The following is a 22690-nucleotide window of genomic DNA, read 5'->3' on the forward strand; positions in this document are numbered from 1 at the left end:
TGTTTTGAACCAAACACTTTATTTGCACATGCATCTTATGCATTCAATAGCTACTGGCAAAGTACTAAGGTGGCATGGGACACATACGACTTTGGAGGAACGGCTATACTTATCACTGTTGATCCAAGTAAGTTCTCATTTCGTAACTTAATGCACAAACTAAGTTGTCAAAATATCATATCAAGTTGTGGTTCATAAATCTTAATGAGAAACTTCATGAGATATCTAATATGCTCAAAAGTATCACAGTTTAGATTGAAAATGTATCATTTGAGGGAAAAATTGCTCTTATTCATCGCCGTGGATTGCTCCTAAACATGAGTATACTAATGATAAGTGCATTTCTCTCTTGCAGGTTACGATGGCTGCCATTTCTTTATTTGTATTTTTTGAAGAAACATCGGAATCAGCTGTAGTTGCTTAATCAGAAGATGGAGGGGTATATACATATTCGATCAGTGAGTGCTCATTTGGGCAGCGATTTTGTAGCATAAATTCCAATTTATCAAGGACATAAACATATATTTTAGATTGTATACTTTGTTTTGGTTCAAATACCGGTGAACAACTTCTGACTGATAATATGACAATTGTACTAACATATTCTGCAAATTGGTATTGAAATATGTGGCTGACTCGATCGGAAAAGGCTATGTAGAAGTGGAATAAAAACGAGATTTGAGATACATGGTAAAATCTTTGATTCTAAAACGAACTTTATGCCTGTTTCTCTAACTGAAATATTAAACTATACAAGTAACCAAATCTGTGCATAAACACATGAGATATTTGCAGTGTACAAATACAAAGCTCAAGACATTCAAAATAATAAACCAAGTTCAAATCAAACATATGAACTGTGTGATTCAGATTGGTGTACAGATCTTTAAGAGGGAATGCGGGGAACGACGACAAGGCAGTGATTTCAAAAGGACAGCTGAACAACGCACATAAACCAGATTAATGACCTCCTGGATTCTGATTCCATGACAAATAAGACGGATCTCCAAGTCGCCTGCATGGGATAACATAAGAGTGATGGTAACTATATGTTTTTTTGTGCATCTCGACAGTCAGAGAGATGCTTAGAGCAATTATCCCGGTGATACCAGACACATGAGGTCAAAAGTGAACTTCAATCAAGGGGGATTCAAGAAAATAAGAATGATCAAATTATGGATCAGTTGGGGATACAAAAGCTCCAAGTTACAGATAAAACACTATTGATCTTGGTTTGTCGTGATTATTTTTTTTTGGAAAAAAAACTGAGACTGATTTTAACATTTGGTTTTAGTAGAAAACCCGTTCTTTTTCGATTTTGTTAAGGGGAGCTGAAACTGGAGCCCAATCCCGGAAACCGAATTTTTTGTTTTTGAAAAAGTGTGTTCTTGTAAACTTTTTAAAAGCAGCTTCTCTGTCCCAAGTCCCAACATACTCTATGTATCGTAGCATTTGCTTTGCTAAGTACTTCCACAACAAAACTGTTCTTTGAAACCATCTTGTAGAAATGTTCTCACACGTTCATTTATCAAACAAAACACCGAATTGGCTCAAACTACTAGGAATCATTAATTATGGAGCAACTCAACCAAACTACTTAAAATGAATGCTACTTGGTCGTGGATGAAGAATAAATGGGAGGAAATAAATTAGAATTATGAAGAGAAGGCAAACAAATCATACCTCGGCTTAATTATATAAATAAGAGCGAAAACTATGGCCAAACCAACGCACAATCCACCCACTGTGAGATACGCAATACCCACAAATTCATTCTTCCCTCCAAGCCAGCTGGTGGTAGAAAGAACAAGTTTCTTCTTGCCGTTGAAACTGTAGGTGTTATAATTGTTACTTATCGTCACATTGATGGTATCACCAACTTGAAGATCCACTTCTATTCTCCCATACAATTTCCTAAATGTGGGAAGAGCTGCAGTTCTCATCCAAACCATCAGGTCCTCCTGTTTATTCAACTGTTGAATGGAAACATATTCAGATAGATAATTAGTTTTTTGTAAAGAATAATTTAAACTTGAAATAGGGGAAAAAAAAAGAGATGCAACTTTACTACAAGCCAATTATTGAAAGTGACAATTAACAAAGTCAGAACTGATCTAGCAACTTTACACTAATCTGTTGAGCTTTAACTTGCAGCTCTTTCAACCTTTTCTTTTATTGGATGTCGAAACACAACAGGTCAGCATAATTCCAGAAGTGCGGTAGTATCCGATTGCAATTTTAATTTTCTTACACTTGGAATTGGTTGGTGCATAATATGATTAAATGGACAAAATTAAAGGAATAAACATTTCCAAGGAAAGTAAAATGCTGAATGGTTAGATTTGATACTATATTCAAAGTGTCATGTAATTATGAAATGCGATGCTATAAAACGAGCAATGCCTTCTAACTAGTTCATAAGTCCTCTCCACTCTTGAGTCTTGCCTGCACCTCAGTTTTATAAGACATGGATTTAAGAGAATCTCAATGCAGTTCAAGCTTTACGGAGAAGTAAGAGTAAAAATTATATGTTATAGAGCCAGAGGCTTACTGGTAAAGAAGGATCAAGAGTTCCACCACCAACTAGAGTTCCATTCTGAAAATTTTTTGGAAAGACATTTTTCCCAAATTTCCGATCCCTATCACTCTTCCACGAGATATTTGTCTTGTTTATGTTCAACTGCTGGTTGTTGCGAGTTAGTCTATAAGTATCATTAAACAGACTCCAGGCGATAAGACCACAAGGAACAATTGGCCTCCCATCTACTGTTGCCTCAGGCTTACAAGGATCAGTGTCCCCCTCATTTTTTGCACTTCTCAACTGCTGATCACTTCGGCTCTTCACATATCTAAAGTCAATCAAGAGATACAAAAGAAATTATAAAAATTCTTGCAGGATTCCTGAATTACAAGACAACAAACTACTTAAAAATACTAGTAATCTGTTTCATGTCGTGTACATTAAATTGAAATGAGTGTAAGTGTTGTCTTAGAGAGAGCGAGAGCAAGTGCATAAGGAAAACATGAATGACAGCTTTATAATTGACTCAATCCACTAAAGTGGCAGCATATATTCAAGTAATATTCCAGGACGTAAATACTAAAAGGACTCAGCCCCATAGGAAAGTGAGAGGTGGTAAGGGTAAACAACAAAAACTCAGCGTTATCAAAAAATCAGAGCAAAGACAGTAAACTTTACATTATACGTACCTACGGTGATTCTGGTAAAAACTGTCAAGTTGGTAATACACATGAATCGGCTGCTTCATATGCTTTTGAACCTGGTGTTGATCGATTCATTAGTTAAAACTCGCTAGTAAAGAAGCCATTATGAGGGACATTGAGGCAAAGAGAATAGTAACAAGCAAATACTGGAAGGAACTCACCCTGAGAGTTCTATAACAGGTCTTGTCTTGAGGGCCTTGAATATACCCAAGTTTGTCATTTTGGTATTCAACTGGAATGCAATGAGTCTCGTATCTATCGACAATTTCAACAACCTGGCCAATATAAAGGAAAGCTCAGTTAGCAATAGCGCTGCGAGAGTAAAGTAGCCCATAAATGAGTCGGAGCATTCATACATCTCGAGAAGCTAAGAGAGAGACAATCCCAATGGGAATGAAGACAATACCAACAAGCAAAAATGTTGAGATCACCTGCATCAAAAAGAGCATGCAATCATCAGGATACTTTCATTTTAACTTAATGAACAAACTTTATTAAGCAAATTCTTCATTATGATTCAAGCTTTGCCAGCTCATTTATTTTTATCATATTTTAATAAATACATATTAAACCTCGCAAGCCTATCAAAATTCAAACAAAATAACTATATCCGAAATCTACTCAAATTAGAACACGGTGCGGGCTTGATAGTTTTGAATACGCATCACGTAATATTCAGGCCAACTCGATTTGTTTACACCCCACACGAGAAATCATAATATTTACCCATTTAGGAGTGAGAATAGGTTTGCACGCTGGAAGCTCCTGTTGTGAAAACCTAGAATCTGGAGAGAGAGAGAGAGAGAGAAAAAAAAACAATCCACTTAAAATGTTCCGAACCAGTTTGTGATACAGACACAATCATTTTGCTATATAATCATGAAAAAGGGTCAATCAACATGTTAATGTTATCCAATAATAAACAGCTAAATAATGCATCAAAGGTTTCCTCAGAGACCGTACAAGACCAATGCATCCACCAGTCCACACAATAATAACACTTTCTGTTTAATTTCAACCGATATGACACGTTCTTCTTTTACATAGCCCATATGAAAATTATGGGCATATTTCAAGGGTTTTCACATGATTTTACAAATGCAAAGTACAATTAATGTGCTATCGATGCTATGTCCTTAAACTGATTAGAAGTGAGAATACTTCTGCATCGCGTTAATTTGCATCTAAGAAACTCAACTTCTGTGTGTTCCAATACACTTGCTCTGTTTCTGGAAAACCATTCAAGGGTAACCTACAATAATTTCAAGAGAATTTAAATCCTCAAAATTGTTCAAGAAAACTTCCATAATGTATTACAGTAGATTCCATAGAATCTGTCAAGAAACTTCAATCTCAGCCCCTAGATAAATTTCTTGCCTAGCACCAGAACAACTACTTAAGTCAAGTAAACTACATATGCAATCTGCTTCGTCAAACATGGAAAAATATGGAACCATTGCAGTCCTACAAATTAATTTGGTCGTATCTAACATATATAGAGCTACTTACAAAATTGAGATTTATTTTGCTCGAAAGCTAAATAATACCGAAATTAGTATTGAACATTTTATCCTTTTATTTTACTCCAATCATGCACATACCAAAACAATTACTCAGTCCTAGAATCCGAATATAGCAAATATTCACGACACCTCTAAAGTTACATGCCCAGCTGGTCCCAAAAACCTCCTGAAAATCATTTAAACAAGATCGAGTACAAAGCAGGCAACCAAGAACACGTCACACAATCCAGAAAATGAATTCCCAAACACAATTTCATATGCACAACAAGAAAATTCACGAACCAAGACTTCAAAAGTTCTAGAAGATGGGTTATAGAAAAATACACTTTGGTCGCTTGGTATTTCTTCTAGGCCCGGTGGAATCGGCCGATCCAAGTCCTCCCGTACTAGATGATGGAGTATTCGAGTTCATCCGCAATAACTTTCTTTATTCTACTTGAATTCAAAACTTACAAAACAAAAGGGGAAAAACCCAAGAAACCAAAGACGATCGGTAGCGAAACACAGAGTCTAACAAAAAAAAAAAAGAATGACGGATATTGGAAATTTGGAATCCAACAGCTCCGGGAGATAATAAAAAACAAGAACGAGGTGTTCGGCTACTTGGGTATAATAAATGAGATGGTGTGGCGCGACTCAAATTTTCACGCCCTTATTCTTTGACTTGGAAATGTCTCCCCATCGTAGGCTTCACCGTAGACCCAAAAAAATTATGGAAACCCCTCGGATTCCTCTCTCTAGAAGCCTGTCTGAACGAGAATTTGGTAGATAAATAATCGGATTCCAGGTGAAATATAGGACACAGTCAAATTTGATTGGATTTCGACGCGTTTCAAGCGATGCTCTGCTGCCTTGGGTAATATCCCAAGAATCAGATCCAATCGTGCATCGTCAGTTCTACCATCGAAGCTTCCGTGATAAAGATTCAAAACCACCTCGTAAGCCTGGGAGTTGAACTTTACCGAACCTTATTTTGGATTCATACCATTAATTGTGGAGCAATCTTGAGATTAGGGAAATAAAGTTTCAAACATTGTAATAAAAAAATGGAATGATATTTTCAATTTATAAAAATCATTTCACATTATCAACATGTCACGATTTTAGTCATTTTTTTCGACATGCTTTTTGTGTAACATCATTGTAATGTTTATATGTATATTGTAAATCATTACTTCTCATAAAAGATGGAGTAAAATTACTAAAAATCAGAAAACTAAAATTTAAATTTGGTAATGTAAAAGACAAAATTGTTAGTGACGAGCACCAATGATCAAAACTATAATTTTTTCAATTATAAATTTATTTTTTTTTTGAAAGTTTTGTGTCAATTTTATTCATTTAAAACTTTGGCTAATCTCTCCTCCCCTCTATCAATTCTCTTGTTTATATTTTGGCGGCTAATAATACAAATTGTGTACTTTTTACATAATATCTTTCAAAGAACAAAAAAAAAAAAAAAAAAAAATCAAATGTCATCCAATTTTTAGGGACGTCAGTTGACCAACAACTCAAATCAAGTCAATTTGAGTGAGTTTCATGTGAGACTGTCTCACGGATCTTAATCTGTGAGACGAGTTAACTCTACAGATATTCATAATAAAAAGTATTGCTAAGTAATATTTTTTTATGGATAATCCAAATAAGAGATGTCTCACAAATACGACACGTGAGACCGTCTCACACAAGTTTTTATCAATCAAATTTACATGATTAAAATTAATTTTTTTCTTAATTTTAAAAGACGACGAAGTTATTTTTGTAAAAAAACAATTAATATCATAAAGTAACACCAAATTGATACATAAAAGTCTCTTACTTGATATAAGAAAGATTACATCCAGTTTCAAAAAAAAGAAAAAGAAAGATTAGATCCAAAATAGAATGAAAGTTTCAATATAACATATATTTTACCATCTTGTGAAAATGCTTACACGTTTTGCTGGTGACACTCAATCGTTTATTTCAGCAAATATTTTATATATTTATACAATAAATGTTTAAATTTTTTATTTATCATTCGTGTAAATAAGTTTGGATGAAAAATTGGTAAAAATCTGAGAGATAAAACGTGATTTATATCAAATCACATAATTAAAAAATAAGTGAAATTTCGATTATTTCAACGTTGATTGAGTAGAAATACCTAGGGGTAGGAAAAAATAACGATCGCTCAATTGTTATTGCATATATCCATCAAGTTATTAATTAATATTTACCCAATTATATTAAGAGACCGATATTTATTTCCAAAAATTGTTAATCACGCTTCATTTTCCTTGTTTATTTTACAATTTGACAATGTTGTCCTTACATGTTCTTTATTAAAGTTTCAAATCATTTAAAAATTTAATCTTTTTCCTATTTACTCTCATATTTTGACAGATAATATACCTAATAATATTTTGAAGAGAAGCCGGTATCAGCTTTTTTTAGCAACAATCTATGTGGCATACGACCCGTGAGACCGTCTCACACAAATTTTTGCCTAAGACTAATTGTCTTGCTAGAGCTACCATTTCGGTACATAGGTGACTCGATCACCTCGTATAATAATGCGGTAATGTGTTCTAAAGTTAACAAACAGATCCTGATTCTTATACTTCAGTTCTAAAGCTAACAATTTTTTAAAATATAAGTACAAATAAGGTTATTTGAACTAAGTGTTTATCAGAAAGCTACAAATACAAGGAAACGAAAGATTTTAAGCCTAGAGAAACAAGTAGATGAAGCTAACATGTGCATGTTGTTAACTGCAGATTAATCAAACTTTAATCGGGAAAAGTGAATTAATATGACTGCTGATACAATGACTCCAGCCCGACTCCAGTGACTGTTATTGCTTAGCGGCTTTGGTGTATGCTACAGCGGTTCTCCTTCAAAGATTTCTTCTGGGCCTCTCACCGGGGCATTCAACCGGTGAAGTCAACTGACAACCGGAATCTGGAGTTAGAGGCTCGTGATGAGAGAATGGTTCATCACGAGAAACGCTCTTGGCTGTGCCGTGTTCTTTGGCAGGCTTTTCTGGGGATGGTGACTCACATGTTGGACCAGGAGTAGTTGGGTCAGTTTTAGAATCTGATTCGGGATCATTGTCCGCAAAGCCAGGTACTTCCAATATAACACCACTGATGCGCTGTTGCTCTTCAATTATCTTCTTTAAATACTTTCCTTGGGCTTCTATCCGCAGCTGTAGCTGTCGTTGCACCTGTAAAATTATTTGTTAATGTAACGTGAGGATATACTTCAACAACAAAGAGATGCAAGAAATCTACCTTAAATATCATGGCACTTCACTTTAACGGGAAACAAAATACACACAGTAGTGCAGGAGAATGTCATCTATATATTTTCTTGAGGGTGAAAAAAGAAAAGCTGGAAAATAAGCAGGATTGCTCATTCAAATTCAGGAATCTGGAAAGCTTTTGTATACCCTAGTCACTAGCACAAAATTGGTGACATGATTGAGTGGCAAATGACATATTTGAATAACCGAATGCTGATAATAACCTTGTTGGAATGAATAATTGTTAAATGTCAGCGTGAATTGATTTACGCATCTGTTGAGCATAAATTTCCCAAGGTTTACGGAGTTTGTGTTGTTCAATACCAATGCGATTCCACGATTTAAACAGAATGCTTGTAATTTTATGTTGTACAGAGAGAGCAAAAATGCATCACACTTGAAGCAAGATCAGTTATGCAACATATCTCCCACATAGTTCCGCCCTGTAATTGACAAACAGATTCTCCAGGGAGTAAAAACTTTACCTCTAATTGCTCCTGAAGCCGCTTTTGAACCTCCATTTGCAGCTTGAGTGCTTCAGTTATTTGCATCCCACTACAAGAAAAACACACACTCTAGCTGATATCAAATAGATCATTTAGTAGTAAGATGGTACCATATTTCTTATTGGGGTGGTCATATAATCCATGGAAAGAGAATCAGAAGCAATACATTACACATGAACAAGCAGAACGGAAAAAGGGATGTTACTCAAATAATTGCTCACTAATTAGATTCAGAAGTTGTAGAACAGTCATGCACATCCATAAAATGATCCAAAGTAAAATTTGAAACAAAATGAGGGAGAAGATTCAACTTACGACGAACCATCCAAGCTGGAAAGCATGTCCCCTTCTTTCTTTTCAAGCTTTTTCCCTTGAAACATAAATCATGAATATATATATATATATATATGAGTTAGCCGATCAGAAAGGAGAATATACTGTAAAACCACATTAGTAAATGATGACTGACCAGATAAAAAATACAAGATGACAACATACCATCAGATGAAGAATCTGGAAGATATTTGGCAAGCCGATATTTCTGTTTGCAACAGCGAAATTAGCGAAAGATGCCTAGCAGCAGGATACACAGATAACACACTGCAGCGAATTTGACAATATGTATACCTGTAAGTGGCTCTTTACATGGTAAATTGTCAGACCTTGAACTCCCATAACTCTAAGAACACCTTTTGGAGTAGCCCCTGAATCAAGGAAATTGAAAGTATCAGGGACTATTATTTTAATGCCTGGGTGAATGATGATTGCAGCAGATATTGCTCAATTAAAAGGCACAAAATAAAGCCCTTGGGGATAATATTGCAAAATACTTGGATAAAAATAATGTCAATTCAAAATGTTGCCCAACACTTGGCAAGAGTATGAGGAGAACTGGGAAACCAAGCAAAAGTAATTTCATCAAACAACACAGTGAGGGGAAATGAGAATGCTGACATGATCATCTAAATAGAGTGAGAACCAAAACCTAGTGATGGATTGTTACTTGCACATTAGATCCAACATAAGTTCCTTCGACTATTCAAAGTGACAACATACACCATTCTTCTATCTTTCGATCTTAACAGAGATGCACTATGCATCTCCTGATGGACTATGATAGAAACACCAAAGAAGAACACATTCTCTAAACAAAAAACACAAGCTCTCTTGTACATATATAAACCTTTTTCTTGTATGCACTTTCTAGGCCTGTGCTTTCATTCCATTCAATGGGTTTTTCTTGTTTATTTATCAGGGTATTCTTGCAAACTCCCTCACATGAACATGTACATATTTGGGGGAGGGGGTTGTTCATGTTAGAAGATCGAAGATAAAAAACTCACGATCTGGACCACCAAGTTGGGCTACAGCATCAACAAATCGATCGTGAAGCTCGTGTGTCCAACGAAGCCGCTGCTTAGATGCGAGACTTGCATTGTTACCTCCACTAATACAATCCATTGCGCTTGAATCACAGTCTAATGATTGGCTTCGGACAACTGCATTATTGTGAACTAGGCTTGAGCTAGGAACACCTTTGTGTTGATGCATATTTCATCGATCTACGGCAGGCAACAAATATCACAAACATCAATGCTATCAGGCCCAACATTGCTAGAATAAAGAAACATATTCATGATCCTGAATGATTAGGTAAAATGCTAAGCAACATAACAACGACTAGTGTATAGCACGAATCAAGACTTATTTGGTTATAAACTTTAAGCATTTTTCTAATCCATTAACTCCCCCCTTTTCAGGGACAATTGACAATAAAGGACACAGGATTGATAAACATTGTACTCATCCACTTACTTCATTTCTTCCACGTGACGGATGACCTAGTGTGGGGGGTATAGGGTGTAAAAATGAGCATTAGATTTCCGCAATAACATATTATGAACAGTTTAGTTAAGATATCCTTAGACCTTATGCGTTTTTCTAATCCATTTAGTTAAATTTTCTTCCACACAAGGGTGGACCAATGGTGGGGGACATACGACAGGGCAACAACATGCACTAGATTTCCCTCAAGCGATAAATTTAGAAAGCTGGTTATCATTCAATACATGTACCCAATTAAACAAACTTTTATTCTTGTAGCATCACTTCGCTGCAGTCGTAAATACCATGTTTGACTTTAATTTAATTAAAAGTTACAGATCTCACACTGCAATCATTGTTATGATGAAAAGGCGACTACATATGTATTTACGAAGCAATGGCATACAATTAAATCTTCACAATCACAACAACAATGATAGACTTTGAAAGAATCTAAGTGAAACTTAGATGAACACAAAATTCCAACAGGTAGTAAAACACAAAGAGACCAACCTCCATATGAGGAAGAACAACTTGGGGGAAATTGCTCATCTAGTTCTAACTTCTAGCATAAATACATCCAACAGCAAGAAATAGTGTGTAGGAACATCATTCGAATAATCTGGTATAGTGTGCATTGATGAACATCATTCGAATCATCTGGTTCTACTTCTAAACAGAAATACATCCAACAGCAAGAAATAGCGTGTATGAACATCATTCGAATTATTTCATGCCATAATAACGCGGCCCTCCTGACATAAGATCAAATTAAGAAGAAAACCCAAAGTTCATGGAATGCAACAGGGAGCAAGTTCCGCTATATATGTAAAAGGCAAAAAAACACAAAATTTTAAGCGTCCTTAAGACAATTAGCCTCATACATAGCCCGATACCTCCCATTTCAGTTCTCAATCGGATCAGAAGCTCCAACATGAAACGCCCAACTGAAATAGTTGACCAAACTCCAAAACCAAGGGAACATAGAGTTGAAGAAAGTGATGGGTAATGCAAACTCAAACGATAGGAAGAGTAACACAAATAAAAACGAGAAATGACAAGAAACTTCTATACCCAGATCCCCTTATCCTCGGACCCTTTGAAATGCTTTCAGAAACAGCAGATTCGAGCTACACAGCTAAATTCACTGCAGGTTCTGCAACCCAAATTCCTTCCAGAACACGTAAAAGGAACAGTAACAGAACTAAACTTAATTATAGGATAATTCAACTTTCCTGGGAGGGTATATAATAATAATATCGAAATAATTGAATCGAGCTAAAACGAGAGCGATTCGATTCTCCGAAATTTGGAATAAAAAATTATTTCAAAATTTATATGAGGAAGTTTGTAGTGGTGACAGAATCTTTTGCCTCAAATTATCTATGAATTGAATCAACGGTTAAGATTGTACTTGGAGTTATATGATGGAAGTTAACTGTATCAACCTTGAACATGGCATTGTTATTTGGCTCATTTTAATAGATATTTTTGCTACATAAATTTTTTTTATGTGTTAAATATATATATATATATATAACACATAAAAAAAATGTATGTGGCAAAAAATATCTATTAAAATGAGCATATATATATATATATATATATATATATATATATATATAGACACACACGCTAGTAATAAGATACACATGTTGTCTGTATAAAAAATTACGAAATTAATGTGTAAAAAATATTTAAATTTATTTGAGACGTTAATATGTGTTAGGTCCTTCAGTCATATAAAATATGAGGACTCTCGACCAACCAAAATGAGCGGCCTACCTTCCTAATGGTGCGTCGCGAGTCGCAACGGATTGTAAGTCCAACTATCCCAACTCGACAAATTAAATATAAAATTAGTTAGGTTTGTCTCGTAACCTAAAATAAATGGATTGAATTGAGTTGATAATTTCTAAACTCACCAAAAACATGTTGACTCACCCCGTTTAATGGTGTATTAGAGCGGGTTGCAGGGTGTTTGTGTTTTGTGTCGAAAAGAGTAAATGAGTTAATAAGATATTTATGGGAAAAAATTCAAAAAATAAGGTTCTTACATGCATATTCTTAATATTTAAAATCGATTTGGATATAGATATTAAATAGTTTCAATTGTTAGAGAAATTTAAGAAAGTTAAGATATATTCCAGATGACAAATTTGTGTGAGACGGTCTCACAGGTCGTATTTTGTGAGACGGATATCTTATTTGGGTCATCTATGAAAAAGTATTATTTTTTATGCAAAGAGTATTATTTTTTATTGTGATATCGATATGATTGACCCGTCTCACATATAAAGATTCACAAAACCATCTCACAAGATATACTCATTTCAGATTTGTTATTTAGAGTCTAACATTAATATATAGCAATATATATAATTATATATAAACAAATGAAAAAATAATGATTTGCAGAACACGTTATCATTAAACATGTTCAAAAGAGTATTTACAATCTTTAACATTACGCAAGTTTTCACTTTTCATTTAAAAATTATCTAAATGACCTATTTCAAAAAAACAAAAAAGGAAAAACATTATTTAAATTACGCAGCAGCCACGACAATCATAGAAATATTTATTGATGATACTATTCTAATGTTTACATGAATTTTACAAATTTATCTTTCTCGACTTTTTGATCTTGTAGAATTTTTTATATCAAATATATTATCATAAGTATCTTTTTCGACACATTAAAAAATAAAAATTATAATAGTTCGGTGCTTAAAATATTAATAAAATAAATCAACTTAATTTTCTACTTTTTCGTCTCAAAGTTTAGCTCAATCGTTAGATATTGCCCCCACGAATGAGGAATACTTAACCAATAACAATTATCCATATATCTACTATTAATTAGGTGCGATAGGTACTTGACCAGTCTTTTTATAGTGTTTTCTTTATTCCCAAAATTACTCTACACATTTGGCTCTATTATATAATTTGTTATTATATATTGAATATATTTTAAATGATTATATTTTATATATTATATTATTTATTTATTTATTTATTTATTATAATAAAATACGCTTAAATGTTTATATTTCATGATTATATAAAAACAGTATTCTTTATAAATATAATGTCATATTTAATTTTGTAAATCTCATAATTAAGCAAAATTTTAAAAACAAAATATGTAAGATACATAATATCCATGTATTATATAATTTATATTACACAAAATGTGTCGCTAGTACACTATTAAGAAAGAGGCTTTACTATATCAAGATCCGTGAAATATCTTTTTATTTTTTTTAATAAAAACTTATGGAAATAATCTAAATAATAAATTATTTTAAATTCTTTATTTATCTAATATAATCTTATGTGATTCATGTAATTTATCTTCTTTTATGAGTTCTCTCTCACTTAATTTTATCCTTAAGACTGTGTTTGGTTGGCCGGATTAGGTAGGATTCATTATTCTATCATACTTTATCTTGCGTTTGGTACGATTTTTAGTTAACCAACTCAATCCTTCCGATAAGTGATTAGGTGGTATTACGTGTGATTAAATAATACCTCTTTCCTCTGTAGGATTATTAATCCTTCGTCTATCCCTACTCTCTTTCCAATTGTACCTTTCTTCCTTCACCGCTATTGAAAAGCCGCCGCCGCCACATTCGCCGGACCGCCGCCGCCCTCGCCGGACCGCCGTCGGACCACCGCCGCTGCCGGAACGCCGCCCACCGCCGGACCGCCGTCGAACAGTCGAACCGCCGAACCACCACCGGCAGATCTGCCGTCGCCGTCGTCGGACCGCCGGATTGCGGTGTCGGAGTGGAAGAAAAAAATAGGAAGGGCATTTTTGTCTTTTCATCAAAAATTTCAAAATTATCCTATACTTAAAAATTTTACCAAACATACTATCATATATTACATCTCTACGACAATCATTTTTTTTATCATTTACATACTAATCATTAGTTTATTTTATCATGCAACCAAACGCAACTTAAGTTGTATTAATTTCATCTCACATATTGTCCCATATATATCTACACAAAAATTCATATGAGACGATTTTATTAGTCAATTTTATGAAAAAAATATTTTGTTTGAACCATCAATTAAGAAAAAGGCAAAAACTTGTGTGAGACGGTCTTATGGGTCGTATTTTGTGAAAAGAATCTCTTATTTGGGTCTTCAATGAAAAATCATTATTTTTTATGTTAAAAATATTACTTTTTATTGTGAATATCGATAGGGTTGACCCGTCTCACAGATAAAAATTCGTGAAACTATCTCACAAGAGACATGCTCTAAAAAAAATTATTTCATTGCATCTTCAATTTTACAATCTAAAAGTAACGTGTTTGTGAAGAAGTATTTATAATTATATTTATATTTTATTATTATTATTATTATGTCCAAAATGAAAGAGCTTCATGGGACTGGTGTTGGTGGACCATTAGTTTTGGACAGCTGTATACAATTAAATCTCCCAGCGGTCAGCTGGGTTGAGGGCTGCCCGCTGTCCGGATGATGCCACAATGGATAGAAGATGACAAAGAATTGGACGTTGACCGGCCACGGAATCTTCTACAGTATATTCCTGCAGGTGCCCGTTGTGAACACTGGTTTATTTTGGACCTCGTGGACACCACTTTGTTTTTAATGTTAATTAATTGTTAATGCGATCGTCACATTGTGTCATACAACGTGATTTATTTTCTATGTTTCTTTACATCGGACTAAGTTGATATTTTCCATAGGATATACATACATCGCTTGACTTATGTGATGAAAAACGAAAGCTTATGAATGTGTAATGCGAATGATTTAAAATATATATAGATATAAAAAAATTCGTAGTGTGGTTATTTATCATATAATATTTGATTTTATTGATTGTTAGTAGAACAATTTATACTTATCGTATTGATCGCACCAAATAATTATACTATTTTAATTTGAAAAATCGATAACTTTCATCTTATTTCAAATAAAAATATTAATTTGGATTGGGTCGGGTTAGACATCATGGACACACGTGAAATAACAATTATGTTATATATAAACCTATGGATCTTACACAATGAGTTGAGACTCAACTACTCATTATCCAAATAGTAATTTCGACCGACGTGGTAAGAAACACATGCTACGACGTGATTCTTCATCTTTCGAAGCATATTTCAGAAAAATAACACATCATACAGATCTTATTTCAAATATATCTCTACACTTAGCTCGAGATCATTAATCACATAGCTAATCAGAATTGCACGAGTAGTGTGATCTTTATTTTTCTATGATTGGTAAGCTTCTTGATCTTTCTTCACTGAGCAATATTACCCATACCAAGGTCTTTCATGATTTACCATGGTTTTTCATGATTTGGTCGATATTCTCTAAAACATTTTGTTCATTAAGCATGTACCAAATATTACGGAGTCAAGCATCATAGTTGTCACAATTCAGTTTATCACATTTGTTAAAGTAAAAAAAGATAGACTTTAATGTCATGATCGGAATAATTTTAGAAGTAATAACACATGTTAATGCTCATTAAATGTACATATTAATTTTGTACTTAAAATCAACATATATGATAATTCAACATGAGATATGGAAATTTTCATATATCATAACAATCACTTATTCTCAATATTATTGACAAATTTCCTTTACATTAAACTCTTATTTCTGAATCGCATTACGTTTGAAAAAAAAAAACGATATATCTAATTATAGTATATATCTTTTTGTTTTATTTCAAGCCTTTTTTTTAAAATAGCATCATGGCTACATGGAAAGTCGAGCACCAAAAAAAATCTAGATTCGATCAAAAAAATCGGAACATCCTTGCTCAATCTTCGAACATGCATGGCAGGCCAAAACTCATTATATTCATTTTCTTCTAAATTTTGTTTTTTAAAAAAGAATTAACCCGTGAACCGTCTTTGGGAAAAAAGGCTACTATCCACAGCTTGGGGAAAAATACGTGTTGAAATTGAAAACATTGTCGTAATGCTTCACGTATCGTGTCTCCCCCATCTTCCTTTTTTTCTTTTTTAATTTATTTTATTAAAGCAAATCATAAATTTCATCCGAAAATTTGAATACGATTCTTTGTGTGTAAAAGAATATGATTCATTTTCTTATTTGTTTTCGTTCATCTGTATTGCAACACGCAATACTTTTCCACAAAAAAGAAACATCTCAAATGAACATGCACTTTCAGAATTCATGTTAAAAGAAATCTACTTTCGATTAACAGAAACAATATCTTTTTTCATTCCGTTGAAGTTTACCGAAATGCAAAAAAAAAAAAAAAGTCAGGATATCAACTAACACATTACTCTGATATCAATGACGAAAACTTAACTCAAATATCATATATAAATCGAATAAAAACATGATTCGATTTAATATCTTTTGTAGTTGATTTACTGACATTTCTTACAGTGATATTAATGTTTTACCGCAGTCCGACACCAATAACGAATGGGAAAGATCCGTTTGCATAATCCAAATGCTTAAACAAATGTGCGATATATTTTGTTTGCAATGGAGAAAGGATGTCTACACTTTTCTCACTTCTGAAAGATGCATTGATAGAAAAAATATTTTTTTTATGTGTTGTGGAAGTTGGTAGAAAATAATCTCTCCCTCCAACAACTCAAATTCAAATATCCAAAATTCAAATAAAATATTTGAATTATTTGAGTCGGATAAACTCTCATGGACGACCCGTTAACCCATTTGTTTTTTTCTTAAATTAACCTATTTCATTCTTCATTTTTTAATCGTCAGATGCGTGTGTCACGATCTGTTAGTTTATAATATATACATAATTTTGTGTGGCAAATAATAGGAAGGGTTTGAATTACCTCGACTTGTTTCACCAAAAAGAGAAGAAAAAAACTCATGGAATTTGTCAATGCTTAAAACCATATTCTTGCAAGACAATTCTTTCGAAATGTTCTTGCGTTATGTTTAATCTAATCGATATTTTCATGTGTAGATAATAATAGAAGGCATACTATTTTGATGCATTAATGCTTTTATGGGGCTGGAATTGGATGAGGCCCAATAAGGAACACATCAGCCCAATTTGGAATGGCCCAAAAATTAAATATGTAACCAAATTTTTTATTATTTTAATTGGGTTTCAAATCATAGGCCCACGAAAATAAGGTTTTATAGATTGAAGCGAGCGTAAAATCATTTAAACATCAAATGGATGGGTTGATCTAGTTTATCAAATAACGAGGCAGTGCTTATTGTACAAATTAGTAATTTCTACAAAATAATAAATTCTTACCTGAAGAAAATTATAACTTGTAACTACTAATTACATAATGGAGTTTTTATGTTTTTAAATATATAAAGTAGGATGCATCCAATATATATAAATTAATGACGTGGAAAACCGCAGTTGCTATCATTCAGTTCAGAGTAGGTCTCTGATGAGACGGTCTCGTGAGTTTTTATCTGTGAGACGGGTCAACCTTACCGATATTCACAATAAAAAATAATATCCGTAGCATAAAAAGTAATATTTTTTCATGGATGACCCAAATAAGAGATCCGTCTCACAAAATACGACTCGTGAGACCGTCTCATATAAATTTTTATCTTCAGTTCATATCAGATAAATATCGTACTAACAAAAATTACAAATCTTCTTGAAACTAAACAAGTTCATTCAAGTTTATTTTAATAAAACTTAGTGAATACTTGTCGAAATGAAGATGATACTATTTAAATGACTATTAAGTTGTAAATATTATTTATTATATTTTTTATAACAATTTGAAAAAGCCTCTTTAAAACAATTTGATCGACCACTACTATTTGAGATAGGCAAAAATTTATCTGAGACTGTTTTACAGGTTATATTTTTTGAGCCAGATCTTTTATTTAGGTCATCAATGAAAAATATTTTTTTTATGTTAAGAGTATTATTTTTTATTGTAAATATCGGTATGGTTAATCCGTCTCACAGATAAAGATTTGTGAGACCATCTTACAAGAAATTTACTCTTTGAAATATTTGATTTTTTAAATTCGATTCAAACTCAAAAATTCTAAAAAAAAATGTTCCAAGTCTCTAATTTGCCGTACAAAATCTATTTATATTGTTTTCTAGACTCATCTGTTTACCTACCTATGACTAATTGCTTATGTTCCATAATAATTAATGATTTTCCAAGTGATGTGTTGTGTATCTGTCTGATTAAAAATATTAATTACCATTAAAAAATAGTGAATTAGGCATATTCCAAGATCTTGCAGGATCAATTAATTAATTATTCAGCAAAAATAATAATATCCTCCCAGAAACAGAGAGTTCCAAATAAAATTATTATTTCTAAATAATTTAAATATTAAATAATATAAGTGGCATACATCCTCCCAAATTTCCAAGTCGTAATCAAATCATCTTCCATTGAATCCATTTTCTACACACTCCCAAGTCCGCATTTTTAATTGTTAAATCGAAAGTCTAGTACATTGTACTGCGGACTTCGAGTGTGCTTGGTGTGTAGGTGGTGGAGTGCAAATGGCGGCTGTGGCAACGTCGTCACCCATTGGATTCAAGAAAAATTGTGGGTTTTCAGTTTCATCATCATTTGATTTTAATGGACAAGGAAAGTTGCAGTGGCCCGGTATTAGTGCATCCAAATCGGATCTGTTTGGAGGTTCTGTTGGCGTGAATCGTAGAGAAAGTAGAAGAGTTCATGGAAGGAGAAGAATGCCGGCTACCCGTGTGGTTTCTCCAAAAGCTGTTTCTGATTCTAGTTCTTCACAAACTTGTCTTGATCCTGATGCTAGTTCTGTATGTATGCTTTTCTCAGTTGCTGATTTGTGTTTATTTAATTTTCTCAAGTTGTGCCTTTTGGTTGGAATTATTTTGTTGATTTCCTTGAGCTTTGTTGCGATTTGATTCCATACTTTGGCTGATCTGGGATTCTTTTCTTTACGTTTTTTTTTTGTCTTGAGTTGTTATATTTTGATTGATTGTTAGAAGGAGTGATGTGTAAGTTTTGGTTTTTTTTTTCTTAAAATGCATGGTGGTCTGAATCTCGACTCAAGGGGCATGATGTTTCTCTTTTTTATTTTGTTGAAATGTTTTGGTTGGGGTTTTCTTGATTATTTTGTTGTGTCTTGAAGTTATTCTGTATTAATTTATTTTTACAAGGATGCACATAGATTGAGATGGTTTTCTGAAAAATGCATGATCCGTGTATCCTGATTCAAATGGAAATGCATCATTCAAAGTGAATAAAGTTGTAACTGAACTTTGTTATAAATCATTCGAAGGCCTTATGAGGGATTCATTCTTTGTTCCCTGCATGATTGGATGAAGGTAGGACTTACATATCATCTTTACTTGAGTGGCGAAAAGCTGAGTTTCTGTAACTTTTTGTCATCAAAACCAAATATTGCAAGATTATGGTGGTTTAAGCTCTTTGTAAGTTTTTTCATGCTTGTGTTAACGTTGGATTCTGAGAATTTTTTAGTTCATCTAACAGTACCTCTAGATTCTGCTTGCACTTTTTTCAGTGGAAGAGAGTGCAATGAGCTCCATTTATCCAACTATTCATCTAATACATGAGTTTGTGATTTAGCATGTCACTGAACAATTTTTTTTTCTTAATGTTTGCTCGTGTAGAGTGTTCTGGGAATCATTCTTGGAGGTGGAGCGGGGACTCGACTTTATCCTCTTACCAAGAAAAGAGCGAAACCCGCTGTCCCTTTGGGTGCAAATTATCGCTTGATTGATATTCCTGTTAGTAACTGTATGAACAGCAATATATCAAAGATCTATGTCCTCACCCAATTCAATTCTGCATCCCTTAATCGCCACTTATCACGGGCATATGCAAGTAATATGGGTGGTTATAAGAATGAAGGGTTTGTTGAAGTTCTTGCTGCTCAGCAGAGCCCCGAAAATCCTAACTGGTTCCAGGTAAGAACAATAGGAAAACATGTGCTTACCGTGCAATCTCGTAAGCAGGCTATGTGTCTAAAACTTAATGTAATTTTGCATACTAATATGTTGACAACCTTGATTACTCCTTCTAAAATATTTTTTTTCTCCGAAGACTTCGAGTTAAATGGAATAAGTTTGAGAAGATATAAAATGTCAAATTCTTATTGCTTTATTTGCTACGAATATTTTAGGGCACTGCTGATGCTATAAGGCAATATCTATGGCTTTTTGAAGAACATGACGTTCTTGAATTCTTGATTCTTGCTGGAGATCACTTGTATCGTATGGATTATGAGAGATTCATCCAAGCCCACAGAGAAACTGATGCTGATATTACAGTTGCTGCACTGCCAATGGACGAACACCGTGCTACTGCATTTGGTCTGATGAAAATCGATGAAGAAGGAAGGATAATAGAATTTGCCGAGAAGCCAAAGGGAGAACAACTGAAGGCAATGAAGGTATAAATACGAACAATCATCATATTTCTTATATTGTCTCCAGTAGCATTTATTAAAGATCTAAACGACAGGCTCTTTTATTCATCTGTCTTTCGTGATTATTCTAGGTTGACACCACAATTTTAGGCCTTGATGACAAACGAGCAAAGGAAATGCCTTACATAGCGAGTATGGGAATCTACGTTTTCAGTAAGGATGCAATGTTGAATTTGTTGCGTGAGAAGTTCCCTGGAGCCAATGATTTTGGAAGTGAGGTTATTCCAGGTGCTACTTCTGTTGGCATGCGGGTAAGTCATAGTTAAAGAGTCGTAGTTTTCCTGATCCACGAGCAAGTCATAATTTAATATATCAGTACTTCCTTTCTGTTCCAATCTTTTGTGTTTCAGGTTCAAGCTTATTTGTTTGATGGTTACTGGGAAGACATTGGAACTATCGAGGCCTTTTACAATGCGAATTTAGGAATCACCAAGAAGCCAGTCCCAGATTTCAGGTCAGTTGCTGAAACATCTTGTTGTAATAAATAAATCATCCTTTCCATGCACCAACTGACCTAGAACTGCATTTTACTTCATCTGCAGTTTTTATGACCGTTCTTCTCCAATATACACGCAACCCCGCTACTTGCCACCTTCCAAAATGCTTAATGCCGATGTTACTGACAGTGTCATTGGTGAGGGCTGTGTAATAAAGGTAAGATTTTACATTACATACAATCAAAGGAAGATGATGAAGTACAGAGTGAGCTCAACTTAAGTGTTGGCTTGTAATCTTCGCAGAACTGCAAAATTCACCATTCTGTGATTGGTCTGAGATCATGCATCTCCGAGGGTGCGATTATAGAAGACACCCTGTTGATGGGAGCTGATTATTATGAGGTATTATTTGATTAAACAAGCTCAGACAATGTTTCTTTCTTTCCCGAAAAGATACTCGTTTTGCAGAAACATAAAAAAAAAAAAAAACATATCCACATTCTTTTAAAAATCTTTTCTAAAAAGATATTTTCAGCTCATTTTCACATTTCCCAATAAGATCATTATTTTACTTCAACTTTTTGTCATTATTATACTAAATATTAACATGGTACATTAAATTTTAAAATAGCAATATAACATTCAAAGAAATAATTAACCAACACATTATGACGTGACTTGACATTTACAGCAGACGTTTCCTTCCAAAAATACAAGCAAACAGACTTCACATTCACCAATTCATTTTCGAGAAATACATTTCCCAGAAAATACTGAAAGCAAAATCAGACACTCCCTTTTATACTTACTCGTATGAAAATTCTATCTCCAACTATTTCATAGTTCTGGTGGTAATCTTGCTTATTCCTCTGCCCCAGACTGATGCAGACAGAAGACTCTTGGCTGCAAAAGGTAGCGTGCCAATAGGTATTGGCAAGGAATCTCATATCAAGAGGGCAATAATCGACAAAAATGCCCGGATTGGAGACTATGTCAAGGTAAATATGTAGAATGCTTATTTCTGGTGATATAATCCTCACATGATCTTATTCTATTGATCAAAGGAAGCTAATTTTCGAACATTGAGATGGTGCTTAATGGCTGCGGTGATTACTTTACAGATAATTAATCCAGACAATGTGCAAGAGGCAGCTAGAGAGACGGATGGATATTTCATCAAGAGTGGCATTGTCACTGTGATTAAGGATGCTTTGATTCCAAGTGGGACAATTATTTGAAGACGATGGATGACCAATTACCTCATGTTCCTTGATCTATTTTAGTTTGTTTCGTTGGACTGCACTTTCTCCGAACATATCTTGGTAGGATTCATTTTCCTGCAGTATCGTCCTATAATACGATGTTAAAATGTTTTCAAAGGAAATTTACTGCTACTCTTCTGATAATAGTTGATAACACAGCATGTCTCATCAC

At 33.8% G+C, this 22690-nt stretch overlaps 3 protein-coding genes and 1 long non-coding RNA gene across 7 annotated transcripts; 2 read left to right on the forward strand and 2 right to left on the reverse strand.

Annotated features, from left to right (window-relative positions):
• Nucleotides 1-661: 661 nt before the first annotated feature.
• On the reverse strand, nucleotides 662-5709 carry LOC140828990 (ALA-interacting subunit 3-like). The gene is made up of 8 exons (XM_073191913.1): nucleotides 5073-5709; nucleotides 3952-4010; nucleotides 3582-3656; nucleotides 3387-3500; nucleotides 3211-3281; nucleotides 2552-2849; nucleotides 1684-1973; nucleotides 662-1015 (listed from the first exon to the last, which is right to left on the reverse strand). The coding sequence occupies exons 1-8, from the start codon at nucleotides 5158-5160 to the stop codon at nucleotides 961-963; spliced, it is 1050 nt and encodes a 349-aa protein (XP_073048014.1). The 5' UTR covers nucleotides 5161-5709; the 3' UTR covers nucleotides 662-960.
• On the forward strand, nucleotides 907-1406 carry LOC140828994 (uncharacterized). The gene is made up of 2 exons (XR_012117375.1): nucleotides 907-1041; nucleotides 1082-1406. It is a non-coding gene; the product is annotated as an uncharacterized lncRNA (long non-coding RNA).
• A 1607-nt stretch (nucleotides 5710-7316) lies between the features above and the next one.
• On the reverse strand, nucleotides 7317-11715 carry LOC140828993 (myb family transcription factor PHL7-like). 4 transcript variants are annotated; one of them, XM_073191919.1, is made up of 7 exons: nucleotides 11431-11715; nucleotides 9884-10102; nucleotides 9168-9244; nucleotides 9039-9081; nucleotides 8856-8910; nucleotides 8520-8589; nucleotides 7317-7956 (listed from the first exon to the last, which is right to left on the reverse strand). In XM_073191919.1, the coding sequence occupies exons 2-7, from the start codon at nucleotides 10089-10091 to the stop codon at nucleotides 7627-7629; spliced, it is 783 nt and encodes a 260-aa protein (XP_073048020.1). In that variant the 5' UTR covers nucleotides 10092-10102; nucleotides 11431-11715; the 3' UTR covers nucleotides 7317-7626. The 4 variants fall into 4 exon arrangements, with proteins under 4 accessions (XP_073048020.1, XP_073048018.1, XP_073048016.1 ...); XM_073191917.1 differs by having other exon boundaries at nucleotides 11261-11715; XM_073191915.1 differs by having other exon boundaries at nucleotides 7318-7956; nucleotides 9884-10926; nucleotides 11035-11715.
• Nucleotides 11716-18759: 7044 nt separating this feature from the next.
• On the forward strand, nucleotides 18760-22689 carry LOC140828995 (glucose-1-phosphate adenylyltransferase small subunit, chloroplastic/amyloplastic-like). Its single transcript, XM_073191920.1, has 9 exons — nucleotides 18760-19164; nucleotides 20002-20298; nucleotides 20514-20783; nucleotides 20891-21070; nucleotides 21170-21273; nucleotides 21362-21473; nucleotides 21560-21658; nucleotides 22135-22254; nucleotides 22378-22689. Exons 1-9 carry the CDS (start codon nucleotides 18889-18891, stop codon nucleotides 22492-22494), a joined length of 1575 nt encoding a protein of 524 aa, XP_073048021.1. The 5' UTR covers nucleotides 18760-18888; the 3' UTR covers nucleotides 22495-22689.
• Nucleotide 22690: the final 1 nt, after the last annotated feature.

The sequence above is a fragment of the Primulina eburnea genome, chromosome 4 (assembly GCF_022965805.1).
Source record: "Primulina eburnea isolate SZY01 chromosome 4, ASM2296580v1, whole genome shotgun sequence".
Taxonomy (NCBI): Eukaryota; Viridiplantae; Streptophyta; class Magnoliopsida; order Lamiales; family Gesneriaceae; genus Primulina; species Primulina eburnea.